At 31.6% G+C, this 17,484-nt stretch overlaps 1 protein-coding gene across 1 annotated transcript; it reads right to left on the reverse strand.

Annotated features, from left to right (window-relative positions):
- Nucleotides 1-4,890: 4,890 nt before the first annotated feature.
- Nucleotides 4,891-5,886, reverse strand: LOC133815177 (uncharacterized). Its single transcript, XM_062248046.1, has 2 exons — nt 5,320-5,886; nt 4,891-5,112 (listed from the first exon to the last, which is right to left on the reverse strand). Exons 1-2 carry the CDS (start codon nt 5,884-5,886, stop codon nt 4,891-4,893), a joined length of 789 nt encoding a protein of 262 aa, XP_062104030.1.
- Nucleotides 5,887-17,484: the final 11,598 nt, after the last annotated feature.

Genomic DNA, 17,484 nt, shown 5'->3' on the forward strand with positions numbered 1-17,484 from the left:
GATTTTTCCAAGTAACTTCCACATTATCACCTTCAACGAGGTATAGTGTCTCTATTTGAGAACACTTCTCACTTGATCCCAAATCTTTGAGCCTTTGGCTCCTTCTAGGCAATCGAGGTTGCTCACCAACTATTTTAGGAGTCTCCTCTTGAGGCTCTCTAGTTTGAGTTAGTTCTAATTTGTTGTCATCGCAAGATATGTTCTCAAAGAACTCAACCTATCTTGATTCAATTATTACATTAGACTCCAAGTCTATTAATCTATAAGTTTTGCTATTTTGGGCATAACCCACAAATGCACATCTTATAGCCCTTGGACCAAACTTGGTCTTTTTAGGATCGATGCTCTTGCAATAAGCAAGACACCCCCACACTTTAAGATAACCAATGTTTGGTTTCTTTCCTTTCCATAATTCATATAAAGAGATATTATTTTCTTCATTGGAATACGATTAAAAATATGACATGCAGATAGCAAGGCTTCACCCCACAAACTAAAAATCAATTTAGAATGTAATAGCATAGCATTTATCATCTCAGTAAATGTTCTATATATCATTTCCGCTATACCATTTTATTGTGGAGTATAAGGTTTTGTACATTCATGAATTATTACATGCTCTTAACAAAACAAGTTAAATTCATTTGAAAAATATTCACTACCCCTATCACTTCTAAGCACTTTAATTTTCCTTCAAGTTGATTTTCAAATTCTGCTTTATAAACTTTAAACACCTCAAATGCTTCATCTTTATTCTTAAGAAAATATACATATGAGAACCTAGAGCAATCATCAATGAAAGTAATAAAATATCTACTTCCTCCTCTAGTCAACATTTCATTGAGTTCATATAAGTCACTATGTATCAAATCTAACAACTTAGAGTTTCTTTCAACACTTGGAAAAGATTTCTTTACCATTTTAGATTTAACACATTTATCATGCTCAAAATTATCACAATCAATTAATCCACATTTGATAGCCCTTTTAATTGTGCTAAATCCTATATGTGCAAGTCTAACATGCCACAAATTAATAGAATTTGAGTCAAACATATAACAACAACAACAACAAACTTTATTGTTCACATTGTAAATTGAAGTATAAAGTTTTAACATGCCATCACAATCATATCCATTTCCCACAAGAATATTATCTTTAGACAAAATAAGCTTGCTGGAATTTATCACAACCTTGATTCTTGGTTTACCAAGAAAATTGCCAGTCACAAGGTTTTTACTTATTTCTGGTACATACAAAACATTGGTGAGTAGAACCTTCTTTCCGGATGTGAAGAACAAATCAATAGTTCCCTCGCCTTCAACCTTAGACCTTTTCTCATTGCCCATTTGTATCTCATGCCCTTCCTTTAAAGATTCAAAAGTATTGAAAAGAGTTCTATCATAGGTAACATGAATGGTCGCACAAGTATTATACCACCACCCACTCACCTTTCCATGAATGGCATTAACTTCGCTTAGTGTTGCCACTAGCTCATCTTGGGTTGAATTGACTTTTGCCTCATTGTTTTGGTTCCTCTTGAACCTACAATATCTAGCAAAGTGACCATTCTTGCCACACACAAAGCAAGGTCCCTTGGAACTTTTGAATTGTACTTCATTCTTCTTGGGCTCCAAAGGTTTTTGACCCTTTCCCTTGTTCTTACTAATTCCTTTTCCCTTGTTAGGAGGGTTAGCCACTACATTGGCCTTGGAAGTTTGTCCATTAGACTCCCCATTCTTATCTCTAGAACAAGATTCCTCCTTAATTCTCAAGTGTTTGAGAATTTCCTCCAATGAAATCTCATCATTACTATGGAGAATTATCTTCCTATAGCCTCTCCATGAATGATGTAACTTGGCTATAATAGTACCAAAAATTAATTGTTTTGGAAAAAATATTGAGTGTAGTCAATTTATTCACAACAATTTTCAACTCAAGAATTTGAGGGAGAAGGGGCTTATTATCATGAAACTTAAATTCCATATTTTGAGTAATAAGGAATTTCTTTGTACCTTCATCTTCAGCTTTGTATTTCTTTTCCAAGGCCTCCCAAATCTCCTTGGCGGTCTTGGTGTTGGTGTAGAGATCATAGAGCCTATCCGAAAGAACATTGAGGATTTCGCCCGTACAATTCATCTTCCTTTCTTTGATAACTCATTGAGCATTGAGGATGTCGCCCGTACAATTCATCCGAAAGAGCCTATCAATTCATCTTCTTCAAACTTCTTCCTTTCTTTGATAACTTCTTGAGTATCATCTTCCTTGTGTTTTCCCAAGGCTTTTCGGTCTTTACCCAAGATGTAGAAAACCTTCAAAGTAGTGAGCAAGAATCTAATCATGTCTTGCCAATGAAAAAAGTTAGTCCCATCAAACCTATCAAATCTTACAAAATCTTGAGTCATGAATTTCAATACCGAAAAAGAGTTAGATTCTTCCATGATATGCTATCTCAAATTATATAGTATTATAATGTTGGGGGAGAGTGAGATAACACCACCCCTAAATTTAGAATCTACACAAAAAATGGATTTACAAAGACTAAATAAAGATTGAGAAAGATTCTACAAACCCAAGTTGGTGAATGATCTTCTTCAATCTTGATGAACCTTGAAAACCCTTGTAGAACCACCACTTTGAGCAAATCCTTAAAACAAAAGAAAAGCACAATTCCAAAGATTATACACGTTCTTAACGATGTCCTAATACTCTATTTCCTAGCCAACATTGATCCTTGAGGCCTTTTCTTGGAGGAAATGAGTATTGAGAATTAACAAACCTTAAACTCACAAAGTTAAGCACTTTCTTTATAAGTTCTTGGAGAAAACTTGAGATTCTTGGAGCTAGAGAGAGAATGGTTAGGGAAAGATTGGAGAGAGCGATCAAGTCTTCCAAAACTCTATTTTGACCCTTATATAGAGTAGGCACTGTCATTATGTCTAACCAATAGGATTAGACTTGTAAAACATGTCATTTAGAGCAATTTACGTAACTTGTATGGACTCTAATAGGCGATGTGTTGCTTGCATGCAAGCAATGTATCGCCTGCATAGGGATACATCACCTACATGCAGGCGATGCTACACCACTTGGGTGGTGACGTATTGTCACCCTCTCTGGTTTTGGACTCCTCCAAAGGTCCAAAAAATGCTCCAAATGCTACCAAACTTTTTAGGGACCCTTGTATTTTAACATTCATCTTTTTGTATTTAACCAATCATAACATAAACCCTCCTATGAGTGGTGATCATTTAAGTGGCAACCATGACATCAACAACGCCAAGAGTGGAAACCACGAGAACGATTGCCCCAGAACATCGATGCTAATTAATGAGTCCCATCATCAAATATCTAAACGAAGGTATCTTCCCATCAGATAGGAACTTAGCCAGAAAGATGCTTTACCATGCACCACACTATGTCATACAGGACAGTCGCCTATATCGAAGAGGTCACTCTATATCACTACTCAAATGTATCACAAAGGAGGGGCTCATACCTTGTTACAAGAATTCCATGAAGGATTTTGCAGTGATCATGTTGGGGGGCAAAGCCTCCCCAAGAAAGTGTTGGGAGAGAGCGAGATTACACCACCAAAATAAAAAAATTCTCAACACAAGAACACTTGACAAATTCCAATAAAGGATTAAGATAGAGATATGCAAACCCTAGTTGTAGAAAAAAACTTCTTGTTCTTCTTGCAAGCTTCAAACCCTAGGTAGAACACCACTTGAATCTTTTTTATGAAGATAATCAAACACGAGGCTTATACATGAGATGTATCATTGTCTAAAACCATCTATTTCCTAGCCCTTGATAGATGTTTGAGGCTTTCTCTGGTAGGAAAGGTAATTGGGATTGAACAAGCCTTGAAATTCACAAAGACAAGCCTTTTCTTTATGAATTTCTTGGAGAAAACTTATGATCTTGAGAGCTAGAGAGAGAGAGAAGTTATAGAGAGATTTGAAAGAGTGGTCAAGCCTATAAAAACTCTAAGAGAATCCTTTTATAATGTAGGCACAGTCATTAAGTCCAACCAATAGGCTTAGAGCTTTTGAACACATCATTTGGAGATTAAAATACATGACTGTACGAACACATCAAGTGATGCATCACGTGACTATAGGCGATGCAACGCCTACTAGGCGATGCATTGCCTGATGTGCATCGCCTTCTTACATGTTCAACTTCTCAAAAGTTATATTAAACACCTCCAAATGCTCCCAAAAAATTTAGGACCCAAATACAATTTTTGAACGCCTAGAACAAAAAGTCAAATTTCACATCTTCACTAAGTGAAACCATTTAGGGTTTTACACCTAGCTTGTGTAAGACAACTTGGACTTTGTATTTTAACCAATCCTAAAATTCCCCCACTTGGATAAATACAAACTTCTTCCTCTAGCTCAAATACAGTATTGGTGCCTAAAATAAAGTGTCTTTCAACTTGAACTTTACCTTAGTGAAAATACCAAAAAAGTCTTATCGAAATCATCGGTTGCTTAAGAGCTTGAACCAAGTATTCATTATGATAAAACTGTTGATACCACACACACCTCCACTTGATCATTCATTTTCCCAATTTTCTCGCTTATCACTAATATGGTCATCTAAGTTCTCATAGGTGAAGTTCTTACAACATCTTTGCCACCTTTACAGATGCTTATTACACTCAACTCACAATAACAATAACAATCAACAATAACAATCTTGGATGGAACTCACAATTATTTTAGTGTTGAAACTATTCACTTATCAATGACTTTTTCTTACCCATTGAACTCTTTCCCTTGATGTCAACAAGGTTGGAGTTGGTTTGCCATTATTGGTGAATATCTTAATCTCAATACTTCCATTGCCTTCAACCTTGGATCTTTTCTCATTGCCCATTTAGATTTCACGCCCTTCCTGTGAAGTCTCAAATGTCTTGAATAAAGATCTATCATAAGTAACATGGATGGTGGCATCAGTATCATACCACCAACCTTTTACCTTTTCATGTCTGGCATTAATCTCACTTAGTGTTGTCACTAATTCTTCTTTGGTTGAATTAACCATAAGCTCATTATTGTAGCTTCTCTTGAACCTATAATCCCTTGCAAAGTAATCATTCTTTCCAGACACAAAGCAATGTCATTTAGAACTCTTAAATTGACATTCATTTCTCTCAGGTGCCAAGGGTTTGTAACCCTTACTTTTATTCTTCTGAACTCTTTTGCCTTTATTTTTGTTGGGAGGATTAACCACCACATTGGTGTTAGAAGTCTTTCCATTACACTCTTTCACATTCTTATCTCTAGAACAACATTAATCCTCAACCCTCAAGTGTTTGAGAATTTCCTCTAAGGAAATCTCTTCATTCTTGTGGAGGATTTTCTTTTTATGGCCCCTCCAAGATGGAGGCAACTTGGACATGATAGCACCAACAAGGAATTGTTCCAGCAATACAATATTAAGGGTAGATAACTTCTTTACAATAATTTGCAATTCATGTATTTTTGGTAGAATGGGTTTCACATCATAAAACTTAAATTCCATATATTGAGTAATAAGGAATTTCTTTGTACATTCTTCTTCCGCTTTGTATGTGTTCTCCAATGCTTCCCAAATATCCTTAGTGGTCTTTGTATTGGTGTAGAGATCATACAACCGGTCTGAGAGAGTGTTGAGAATGTGACCCCTGCAAATTAGTTCATCTTCTTCATGTTTCTTCATTTGTTTGATGATTTCTTGAGTGTCATCTTCTTTAGCGGGTTCTATGGCCTTTAGATCTTTGTCTAGGATGTAGAGCACCTTGAGAGTAGTTAGCAAAAACCTAATTTTATCTTGCAAATGCACAAAGTTAGTTCCATCAAATCTATCAAATTTAACAAAGTCTTGTATCATAAATATTAAATATGAAATCGAAGATGATTCTTACATGGTGATGTATCTCAGAGAATAGAGGATTTGAATGTTGAAGTAGAGTGAGATTACACCACCACAATAACAAGAATCTACACACAATAATACTTGGCGTAGTCTAAGAAAAGATTGAGATAGAAATATGCAAAGCGTAGTTGTAGAATAAAATTCCTTGTTCTTCTTGCAAACTTCAAACTCTTGTTAGAACACCACTTGAGACCTTTAATGGAGAGAATCAAACACAAGGCTTATACATGAGATTTATCATTGTCTAAATTCTCTATTTTCTAGCCATTGGTGGATGCTTGAAGCTTTCTCTAGTAGGAAAGGGAATTGGGATTGAACAAGCCTTGAAATTCATAATAAGCACTTTCTTTGAGAATTTCTTAGAGAAAACTTATGATCTTGAGAGCTAGAGACCAACTCCACATACGCAGTCAAACTTCTCAAAAGTGACATTGAACACATCCAAATGCTCCCAAACTTTTTGGGCATCCTTAGTACCCCAATGTATCACTTTGGACCCAAAAACTCAATTTTTTAAATGCCTACAACAAAAATTTAAATTTCACATCATCACTATGTAAAACCATCAAGTGTTTTACACCTAGCTTGTGTAAGACTATTTGGACTTTGTATTATAACCAATCCTAACGATTACTTAGATTATTTCCAACAAATCAAAGACTTTCTCTAATTTTCTTCCTTTTCTCTTTTTTATCTTTATGCATCATGAACGATCTTGGATACAATAGAATCAAATGTTATATTTGATAGAGAATCTCACAAGGTATACACGTGGTCTAAAACAAGTTAAAGAATTCAACAAGAAAAATTGGAACATATTGGCCTAAAGGAACTAAATAAAGGTCAAGGTTTGAGTACAACAAAAATATAACCTCGCTCAGATATTATTATTACAATTGAGGGAAAAATTACTTAGGAATAAGATTAGGGTTCCAACTTAAAACAAATTAGTGTTAAGTAAAATAACCCTTTCCTATATAAAGTAATTGTATCTCCATATTGTTTCCATGTGGGATTATTTCTAACATCTGCAACTGATTCTTTGTTAAAAAAAATGGAGTTCATTTCCGCATTCTTTGAGTTCATCGCTTACTACGAAACTTGATCAATTGAATTTCTTAATATGGAAATCTTAGGATGTTCCAACAGTCATTAAACATAGTCTTCAAGATAATTGATAAAGTGAAGTTCAGCTACCAAAAAAATCTTTAGTTATGGTGTTGGAAATCCCTAGTGTGTTGTGTTCAATCACTATGATCAATTCTTGTTCAACTAGTTGTGCTCTTCCATTATAGATACGATTGTGGCTTTCGTTGTAAAATATACAACGTCATACACTTTGGAAAATACTTGAGCTGAAGTTTTCTAGTTATAGTCCCATGCTTATCTCTTACAACGGAGATCTCAATTTCAAACACTTCTATAGAGTAATCTTTCTAGTTATCTCTCACTATTGTGATAAGTTTAAAGTCATTTCTAACAATTTTGCCACTATTGATGATGTTCTTAATAATTTTGCACTATTTATGTATATGTTGAATGGACTAGGCATTGAATTTGATCTTGTTGTGGAAAATACGTACAATAACAGATCCTAACCCTTAAATAAGACCAATATTTGATGTAGGCTCATGAAACCAAACTTGAAAGACATAACTCAATGAATGATCTCTCCCATAAGATGGTTGCACATATTTCTTTCAACCCCAATCAATGATCACTTGGTATATGTGATTTTTGTGTTATGATATAATATATTTATTACATAAATTTATTTTAAAATTATATTGATATACATATATATATAGCTATTGATGGTATATCTTGGTATATCTTTTTTTTTACTATAGTATATTATTTCACTTGTTATATTTATTTTATATGCTATGATTTATCATATTTTTTTGCAAAATTGTGTTTATATATATTTTAATTTTGTTGGTATATAATTTGATTAACTTAGTATATAAATTTTTGTATAGTGATATTTATTTTTTTAGCAGAATTGATGAAAGTGCTCTTTTTATAATATTATGTTGATATGTATTATTTAAGATAATAATTTTAAAATAATATATGTACTTTTTGTTGTATATAATATTTTGTATAGTCGTATACCTAAAAATCAAAATTATATTATATTTTAAGTTTGGTCTAAAAACCAAAACAAATGATAATATTTAAGATAATATTAAAAAAATGGAAAAAATAGAAAAAAATATTAAAAAAAAAAAAGTAATGTTGACCACGATTTTGGCCAACGACGAGTAGACGTCAAAATGACAGTAAGCCTTGAATAGAAAATAACGACACAAATACTTTTATAGTTGTTCAACCCCAATTTGTTGGTAATAGCCTAATCTACTTGAAGTTATGATATATGTAGCCTACACTTAAGATCGATTTTCTCAAGTGTAAGTAAAATAGTACAATGTTTTTCTCTCTAAACTCTCAGAAAATGCTCTAGAATGCCCCAAGTGACAGTCCCAAAGTCTCAAAATTAGAGAGTTTTTCAATCTCCAAAAGATCCCCCCAGTGATGTCATGAGCTCTTCATTTATAGGCTCATGGATCGTATCTGAAAAATATCCCATCTTGACGGGGTCCTTGGTTGTTTCAGCAAACTTTAATTAATAAAGTAATAAACAAATTTAAATTACAACAATATAGTTATTGCTTCGGGATTTTTGAGAGATTCGCACGGTAGTTACGAGTGATTCGGGTTGAAGTTGTTACTAAGATTCTACAAAGAAGTCACTGGGCAGTTGACTCTTGAAATTCTGACACACCCAGTCGGCTACATCCTCAATCTAACATAGCCAGTCGGCTACATCCTCAATCTGACATAGCTGGTCGGATGACACTCATTTCTGAGATGACTGGTCGGATGAAACCTATTGCTGAGGTGACTGGTTAGGTGAACTGCATCTCTGATCGGCTAACTCCCTTTCTGGTTGGACAAACCGTGTGTCTGGTCGGGTGAGTCCCTTCCTGACCAGAAAAAAATATTCTCCAATCGGGTAGATCATTTCCTGACCAGGCAGAACCATCTTTTTCACCAATATCATTCCCTTGGTTAACATACTTACTAACCATTAATGCTCAACAAGGTAGCTACGAGTTGCCACTTGTCACCTCTGATTGTCACGTCATTAAAATGAAATTTTATAGATAGCAAGTAACATAACCATTAAAAGACAAAATATAAAAGAATTGGAGGTCCGTAGAAAAGGAATAGTTGCCCAGAAAAATAAATTAGAAAGAAAATAGAGAAAAAAATAATAATAAACAATAGGATTTTTTTTTGTTTAAATCTCTATTCTTTTCCATTTTTCACACTCAATTCCTCAATTTTAAATTTTTGATATTTATATGCCTAATATGGCTATTTTTTTTTTTCATTTGTTCATCTTTATTATTGTTAATATTACTTTATATTATTACTATGTGTTTGACCAATTAGCAAACTTTGTTAACATGGTATATGAAATAAATTTTGTTAAGAGCTAATTGAAGCTTTAACACAAAACTCGTAAAACACTATTAATAAAAGAGGTGGTTTGATTTTGACTTTGAAATACTGTGGGAGAATAAAAATTATAAAAAAAAATGTGTTGACCGAACCTATCACTACAACAATTATGCCCATATATTACATTAAAATATCACATATTTTAAAAAGTGCTATTGTTTTTTCTAATAGAAAATGACACGGCTAAAATGAAATATTAGGCGGTAAATGATACACTTAGGCGCCAAATGAAAGACAAAAGCAAAAGAATCCCTAATAACCCTACGCCTCCTATGTTTCTCTCTCACACTCAGTAACTCTCTCTTGCTCTATCTTTCTCTCTGAGCTACTCTCTCATTCAATCTTTCTTTCTTTCTCTCTGTTTGTTGCAGGTGTGTAACAAGGTGATGGGGGCCCACGGCTTGGGTCGTGTGACAGGGAGGCTCGACTCGTGGGTCTACGGCGTGGCTCACTCGTGGGTGCGATGGTGCTTGAGCTCACGATCTCCGAGTAATATATATGTGCTCTTTTGGTGGCTGACCTTGCCATTCGTGGTGGACGCAGTCTTCGTATGAGGGTATTAATATTTTTACAGTGTTTAATTTTTATATGTTTTTTACCACATTATATGTTTGTTCTTGAATCTAGGTATATCTTCTTTTTTAATCTTGTTATTATCTATGGATTTCTTGAATCTGAGTATTGTATATTGATGCAATCTTTGATTGGATCAATGCTAAACCCTCTTCATTATATATTAATGCTTTCGTAAAATTTTAATATTCATTATATATATATTGAAGTATTGTGCGTTGATGATGTTGTGATGATATGTGTATGCATGTATATAATCTGAATGTGAGGTACATAGAAAATAGCATCTGTATGGTCTAAACTACTCTTTCAAAGTTTTCTTGGTTCACATTTTCAAGCTTATACACAATTAGGTTTTTTAATCTTATATTAAAGATTTGTTTGACATTGTTGATTGTATTGTGAATTACTGGATGCTTGGGCTTTTGTATTTTGTTAAACTGCAAGCCTTGAATTAGGGGATTGCTTGATTTTTAGTTGTCATGTTGTGCGATTATTAAGGAAAAATAACAAACTATAATCAGTTTTAAGTATATAATTATTCTATTGAATTGACTACAATGAAGGTCTCCTAATTTATCTTACTGTACTTTAAGATTATGATTTCTTATGCTTAAAGAAATTCATTTCGATCTATATCTCAAGGCATTAATTTATGGTGTTTGTTATGAATTTTATGAGACATGATATTTTTTAATTTTTGGTAAATCTGATTTTTTTTTAATTTGTAAATTTAATTTTTTTTTCTGGGGTTGGCATTGAAAGAGAGTAGTCCACGTTTTCTTTCAAGTTTGGCTCTCATCTTTCTACTCCTCATTCACTCGTATAGAATTGGAAGAGAATTATGTAACTCTTTTTTCTGGACTTTTCTTTTAACTTTTTTTTTTCATGTACAAACCTTGTTGTTTCTTTTTCATAGTTTAGTTAGCAAGAGAGTAAATAAAATGTTGTGCTTTTTATGATTCATGTTTCATATATTTCAGGTTCAGTGATTTTCTGGTCTTTGATTTTATTTTGTGATTAATTTATTTGTGAGGTATATTTATGATCTTGTTTGATGAAAATCCCTAAAATTGAAGGGTGGTTTATGATGATTTTTATTTGCTGAGACTTTTTCCTTTTACGGTTGTCTATGTTGTGTGGTGAATCTGATTATTGATCTTATTTTGTTATTGACTTTTGTTTGCTTGAATCTATGATGTTATTTCAGATTAATTTTTATGTTTTTGAGTATGTTTTAAATCTGATCAATGATGCTCTGTTTTTTGTGCTATTTTTTCTCTCCAAGTGTTCTAGTTATTCACAATCATATGAGTAAAATGGTATTTTACAAAAATTAAATATATACATAATCAGCTCTCTTCTGTGTTTTTCATTGTTCATAATGTCTTGAACTTAGCCAGCTTGAAGGGAAAATAGGGTTTACTATTAGAACTCTATATTTCATCATTAAGCTCAAGGAAACAGGTATGAATTTCTTGATTGCCTTTGATTTAAAAAAGTTTCATTTTTTTAATTAAAACTTACAGGTATATTTTATCTTCCAATGTCTAATTAGTTTACTCAACATTTACTTGTCATTTTTAGTTATTCGATGATTTGGTGTTTTGGGGTTTGTATTTGTTCATGACCTTTTTTTAATTTTCTCTTGATACAGAGGTCGTTTTTGTTCATCTGCTGGAAAGTGCTTCATTCTAAAAGCTCATACTCCACCCACCACTTTATACCACCAGGTTCATTTTTATTATACTGTTAGTATATAATCATTTAATTTTTTTTTAAATATGTATCACACTCAAGGAATCAATTACATAACCAAGAGGGCCTTTTGTAATCCTATTATTTGAAAAGAAGCATTAGAAGAAGCAGGGAAACCCCAGCTCACAGAGTTAGATCCACTTTGATTTGAGTAGGTTTTTCTCAATAATTTTGCATTCCATTTACTTGTTTTTATTCAATTAATTATTTAAGTGGTTTTTTTACTATTATTTCAAAGACGCATTCAATTTAATAACTTTGTTTTTAGTATTTCTTATCTATGTTATATTTATATGTTTGTTAGTTATGTAGATACTGGACTACTAGCTTTGCAAGCACACAAAAATTTGAGCAAATTCTCTCACCATATATTCCCTTTATATCTAGGTAAACACAAAGACTTGCTATATTGTTACCTTAACAGAAGAAATGATATGAGTAAGCATTAAGAGAATCTTTGGAAAGCATATAGAAATGCTCCATCTCCTTATTGTATTGATACCATCATAGCTTAATTTGTTAGACACGAGTTTCCTCTGAAGGAATTCCTCACTTTTTTATCAATCACAGAATTTTACATGAATGCCCAAGCTTTTGAGAGGATTGGTTTTCTCTCATGAGCACAATTATATCAATTCTCTCTATATCCTTTCCCTTGTGATCTAGGTGGTTTATATAGTAATCCCCACAGTCCACAAAGGCAGTATATTTGCTTAAGTTTGTATTTTTAAATGACAAATGATGGACTAGAACTATAATATCTTGGCTTCTCTGTAAATGATATGTCAGGCTTTACATGATGGTTATGATATGTACTTTATGCTACAAGTTGATGGATATTTCCTTGAAAAAAGTTTCTTTATTTCCATTTGTTTATTTCAGTATTTAATTTGGAAACTTTCATATCATTATTGTATTCATGATTTAGTTGAAGTTATAATTTGAGATTTATAAGTCTCTCTTTTTTTTAGAGATTTTGTTAAGGATTGAAAGAGTTATTGTTTTAAAGTTTAGGGAGTGTCTCTCATGATTTGTTTTAAATTTTATTTCTCACCCTGTAAATCACATTTCTAAACTATAGGTTATTTGCTCCAAGTTTTTAGTATCAATTACTGTGTGTTGGCTTAAAGATTATTCTATCCTTTTTGAAGCCTTTAATGGGTATTTATAAGAGATTAAGAGAACACCCTTATGTTTTATTGGATATCCAATCACTTCCATGTTGTCTTGAGTGTTTGACTCTTCCGTGTAAAGCACTTTTCCTTACTTGGGTATGGTTTTTCTGTGGTGAAGTTAGAACAAAAAACATCCATCTGTTGCTCTAATGTTTCAAATTGGTGAAAATGCATTGTATCATAATGTAAGTTACTTACTAGCTACTGTATAGTAATTTTATAATAATGTAGTTGTTTCTCTATCTCATATTTATCTATTCTCTCTTTTATCTTCCTCTCTTTTAATGATTCCAATCTGATTATATTTGTTTTAGATATGAAATTATTATTGTTTTTTTCCTTTGCTTTGGGTCTTGTTCAGTATGACTCTATTTATTAAACATGATTTCTGATGTTATTCTACTTTTGTTCAAGTATATTTCTTTTATTGCCCTGAATATTGACATTGCACACCATCTGTTTGCAAAAATGTTTTAATGATAAAGTTATTGTAACTTTATATTTTACTTCTATGCACGTGGTTGTTTGTTGAAACTAGAATTAGGTTAATGTGAGGTGTTAAAAAAGACATACATAAATAATTCTTAGTAAGGAAGATCTTATTTATAAGTTTTTTTTTCGTGTCTTTTTTTTTTAATCAATGATTCAATGTGGTGTTGGGATTTATGGCTTCAAATTTTGTGAGGTGAGTTAAGATCTGTTCAATTTAACTCTTTTATATGCATGGACAATGGTTAAAATTTTATTTTCTGGTTTTGGTCTTCCTTGTTTCTGTATTTTGTTTAAGTACACCAAATTATTGAATATTTCATAGAGTTTAGTTCTGCAGGATTTCGTTTATATTGCAGCAATTTATAATAAGTTATGTTGTTTATTTAATTAATAACAGAAATTTAATGAAAGACTTAGCCTTTATGTTGCCTATATTTATTGAGTGAAGGACAAATTATGTTGTTTTTTTATTGCTGAAAGTATTGTGATTGGAATAATGAAAAAATATGACAGTGGTTGAATTAGTATATTGACTTGATACTGGATTGAACATTTGTATTTTTATTATCTTCCTATGGTAGAATTAGTGCCTTGATTATCTTGTTTAGATTAGTCTTTTTGGTACTGTAAAATAAATAAAAAATTGAATTTCCTTTTTTGTTTTCAAGTGTCTTTAGTTTTACATTTTCTTGTAATTTTCATGTCTCTGTGAAGCAAGTACCCCATCCTTCTACCTCTCTATGTAGTTTTCAGTAGAGGGATTTCTCAACTTTTTTTTGTGTCCAGGCTGACTCTATTTTCTCATTCTTATTTTCTTAGACATTCAAATTTCAAATGTTTATGAGTTTTATTGAATTAAGTAAATAAAAGTCATGGTAAATATAATATTCTGTGATATGGATATTGTTGATTAGTAGCTACTAGCCAGAGAAGCTTACTCTATTTATTTGTTTAATGATAACTGTGTTTAAACTTAAGACACATTTGTACATGAGAATGGCCTCAAAATCAAATCAGTATAGGAATTGAAATGCTATGTTTTTTCACCAAATTACAGTGTTGGAATGATTTTCTTCCTGAATTGGTCTTACTGTAAGATTATTAGGCTCAATTACTTCCTATTGTCTTTTTGTTCATTTTATGTAGATTATTACCAAAAGTTTACACAAAACGAGAGGTTTTTTTTTCTCTATTTATATATATATATATTTAAAAATCTAGTTTCGTCTATGAATCTGTTTGATATTTGTGTAATAACCTCTTGCTTCTTTCTCTCTCTGTTTTTGTGAGTTATTGTGTGACAGTTTGTACTTTTGGGCTCCAAAAGGATATCTGATTCAGTTTTATTATCATTATGTTTTATCATTTGGTTTTTGTTTTATCATGATACCATTTCGTTTTAAGAGTCTCGCGATAATTATCATGCAATCAAGGGAAACCATCCATGACAATTGTTGATACATTTTTTTTGGTAATTCTATTTGTTCTATTTTACAGTTCATTATCAGGTATGAGTTTGAGTATTAATCATTTAATTTCTTATGTATTTGAGCAAGTCGATGTCACAATTGAAACAAGAACATAATGAATCAACTTTTTTTATGTACTATTTTATTTTAGTTTACTATTAAGTTTAAGTTGAAGCATTAATTATTTAAATTTTATTGTAGCTAAGCAAATGGACTCGCAACAAAGACAAGTGCACAAATGATGATAAATTGAAGAATGGAACAAGTTTCATGCATGGTTTACTTTTGTGTATCTTGTAATGTTTCTGTTTTTCATTTTTGAAGTAAAAAATGTTCAAGATTATAAAACTTTATTATGTTATGCTTTCAAACTTAAGTTAGAACTAAAATCTCATGATGTAGACACATTCATGGTTTGAATTAGTTATTGTTTAATGTAATACTTATGGTTTATCAATCTATTGAGAATTACATTTTATGATTAATTTAGATTTTTTTTTTATCACAATACAATAATGAAAATCTTTTAATTAAAAAAAAACCTTACAAGTATACTTATCAAAATAAAATTTAAAATATATTATCCACACTAAAGTAACAAAATTTTATTACTAGACTTTTAATATGTTATGATTTAGAAACATATTATAAGCGTAACAAATCATTATGATTTATATTATATAACAAACTAAAAACATTATCAAAATAATCAAATGTAACAGTTGAAAAGTGTTATGCAAAAAGTATAAGATTAAATGTCAAATTTATAACCAAATACTCTAACTAAATGTTATTATTTGAATATTATAGCAACTAAAAATGTGTTATTGAATAGTTTAAGATAACATCGAACATAACATTCAAATACTGTTATAGAAGAGACAGGACTTTTAATAACAGGGGCTAAGTTAGCGTTTTCAGAAGTGTTATCAATACTCCCGGTTGGCAGTTTTTAAGTGTTATAAATACTGTTTTTTCTTGTAGTGTATAAAAGAAAACTTTTGTACTTTTGGGGATATTTTTCTTTGTTTACTTATTTATTTATTTTTTAATTTATTTTTAAAAAGTTATATTGAGAAATTTCTTTAATGGATTTCAAAAATAATATCTCCAAAACTCTTGTTTTATATATGTTGGTCCATGTTGTTATTTGAGCATTTCAACACAAATGATCATAATCTTTTTGTAAGATTTTCTTTGGTTGATGGAATAAAGTTAATTTACATGTTAGTATGTGACTAAAAATTGTTATGCAAAGTTAATATTAATAGACTATCCTTATTAGACAAGTGCGGCTAGTAATGCTCATTAAAAGGTATTTCAGCACAAATGATCATAATATGTTTCTAAGGTTTGCTTTGGTTTTCTTCATGTATTATTATGCATAATATGATAATAGAAGATGAACGTGATGTTAATGCGACAATTGAAGAACATGCCGAAGTGTCAAGTCTAGAAGTTGAGATGGTGGGTGATCATATTGTGCAATTGTGGCAGGACCAACACGCTTGTGGAGTAAAAAAATATATGATCATTTTCGAATTGATCATAATCTATAACCCGAGTTTAATGACTCCATCCCTTCGCTGGATGAAGTAATTATCATGCATTTCTATAACATCAAAAATACGAAGGAATAAAGCACGACCCATTTGAAATCTTTGGCGAAACATCAACTCTGTAAAACAAAAATTCTCTGCAAAATAGTGGTTGAAGAGAATGCGATCAACATTTTCCCAATCACAGTTGATAACTATACCACCAGGAATTGAGTCCTGATATGACCCTTCGTTGTTTTGGTGTTGAGTGATGCAAAAATTATTGTTAGTAGTAATTTGATGTACCACTTGCTTTTCTAGATCATCATAATAATCATTAACTAAGATGATAAATAAGATGAGCTTCCACAATCAGAATCCATCTTTGCTTACTGAGCTAATTTGTATTTTTTTTTTTCAAATTTGATCCTTGTTTTAATGTAGACTATCTTATCTTATATATATTACTCTTTTCAAAATTTGAAGATAAGAAATCTAGCAATCTAATTTGGGCCAATGGATTAATTTGACTATGATCTCAATTGTTGCATTGTGTAGTCAAATCATGTCTTTTCTTTTACTCTTCCCAAAAATTTGAAGATAAGAATTTGACGGATTAATCTAGGCTGATGGATTAATTTGACTGCGATCTCAACTGTCGCATTGTGTAGTCAAATCATGTCTTTTCTTTTACTCTTCCCAAAAATTTGAAGATAAGAATCTGACGAATTATTCTAGGTCGATGGATTAATTTGACTACAATCTCAACTGTCGCATGGTGTATTCAATTCATGTCTTTTCTTTTACTCTTCCCAAAAATTTGAAGATTAGAATCTAATGAATTAATCTAGGTCGATGGATTAATTTGACTATGATCTCAATCGTCGCATTGTGTAGTCAAATCATATCTTATCTTTTACTCTTTTGCTAATTTTTGAAGATTAGAATATGATATTAACTGGCTAAGCCTCTCCTATATAATTACACACTACTTTCTAAATGACCACACATCTTCAA

This window comes from Humulus lupulus, chromosome 2, assembly GCF_963169125.1.
Source record: "Humulus lupulus chromosome 2, drHumLupu1.1, whole genome shotgun sequence".
Classification (NCBI taxonomy): domain Eukaryota; kingdom Viridiplantae; phylum Streptophyta; class Magnoliopsida; order Rosales; family Cannabaceae; genus Humulus; species Humulus lupulus.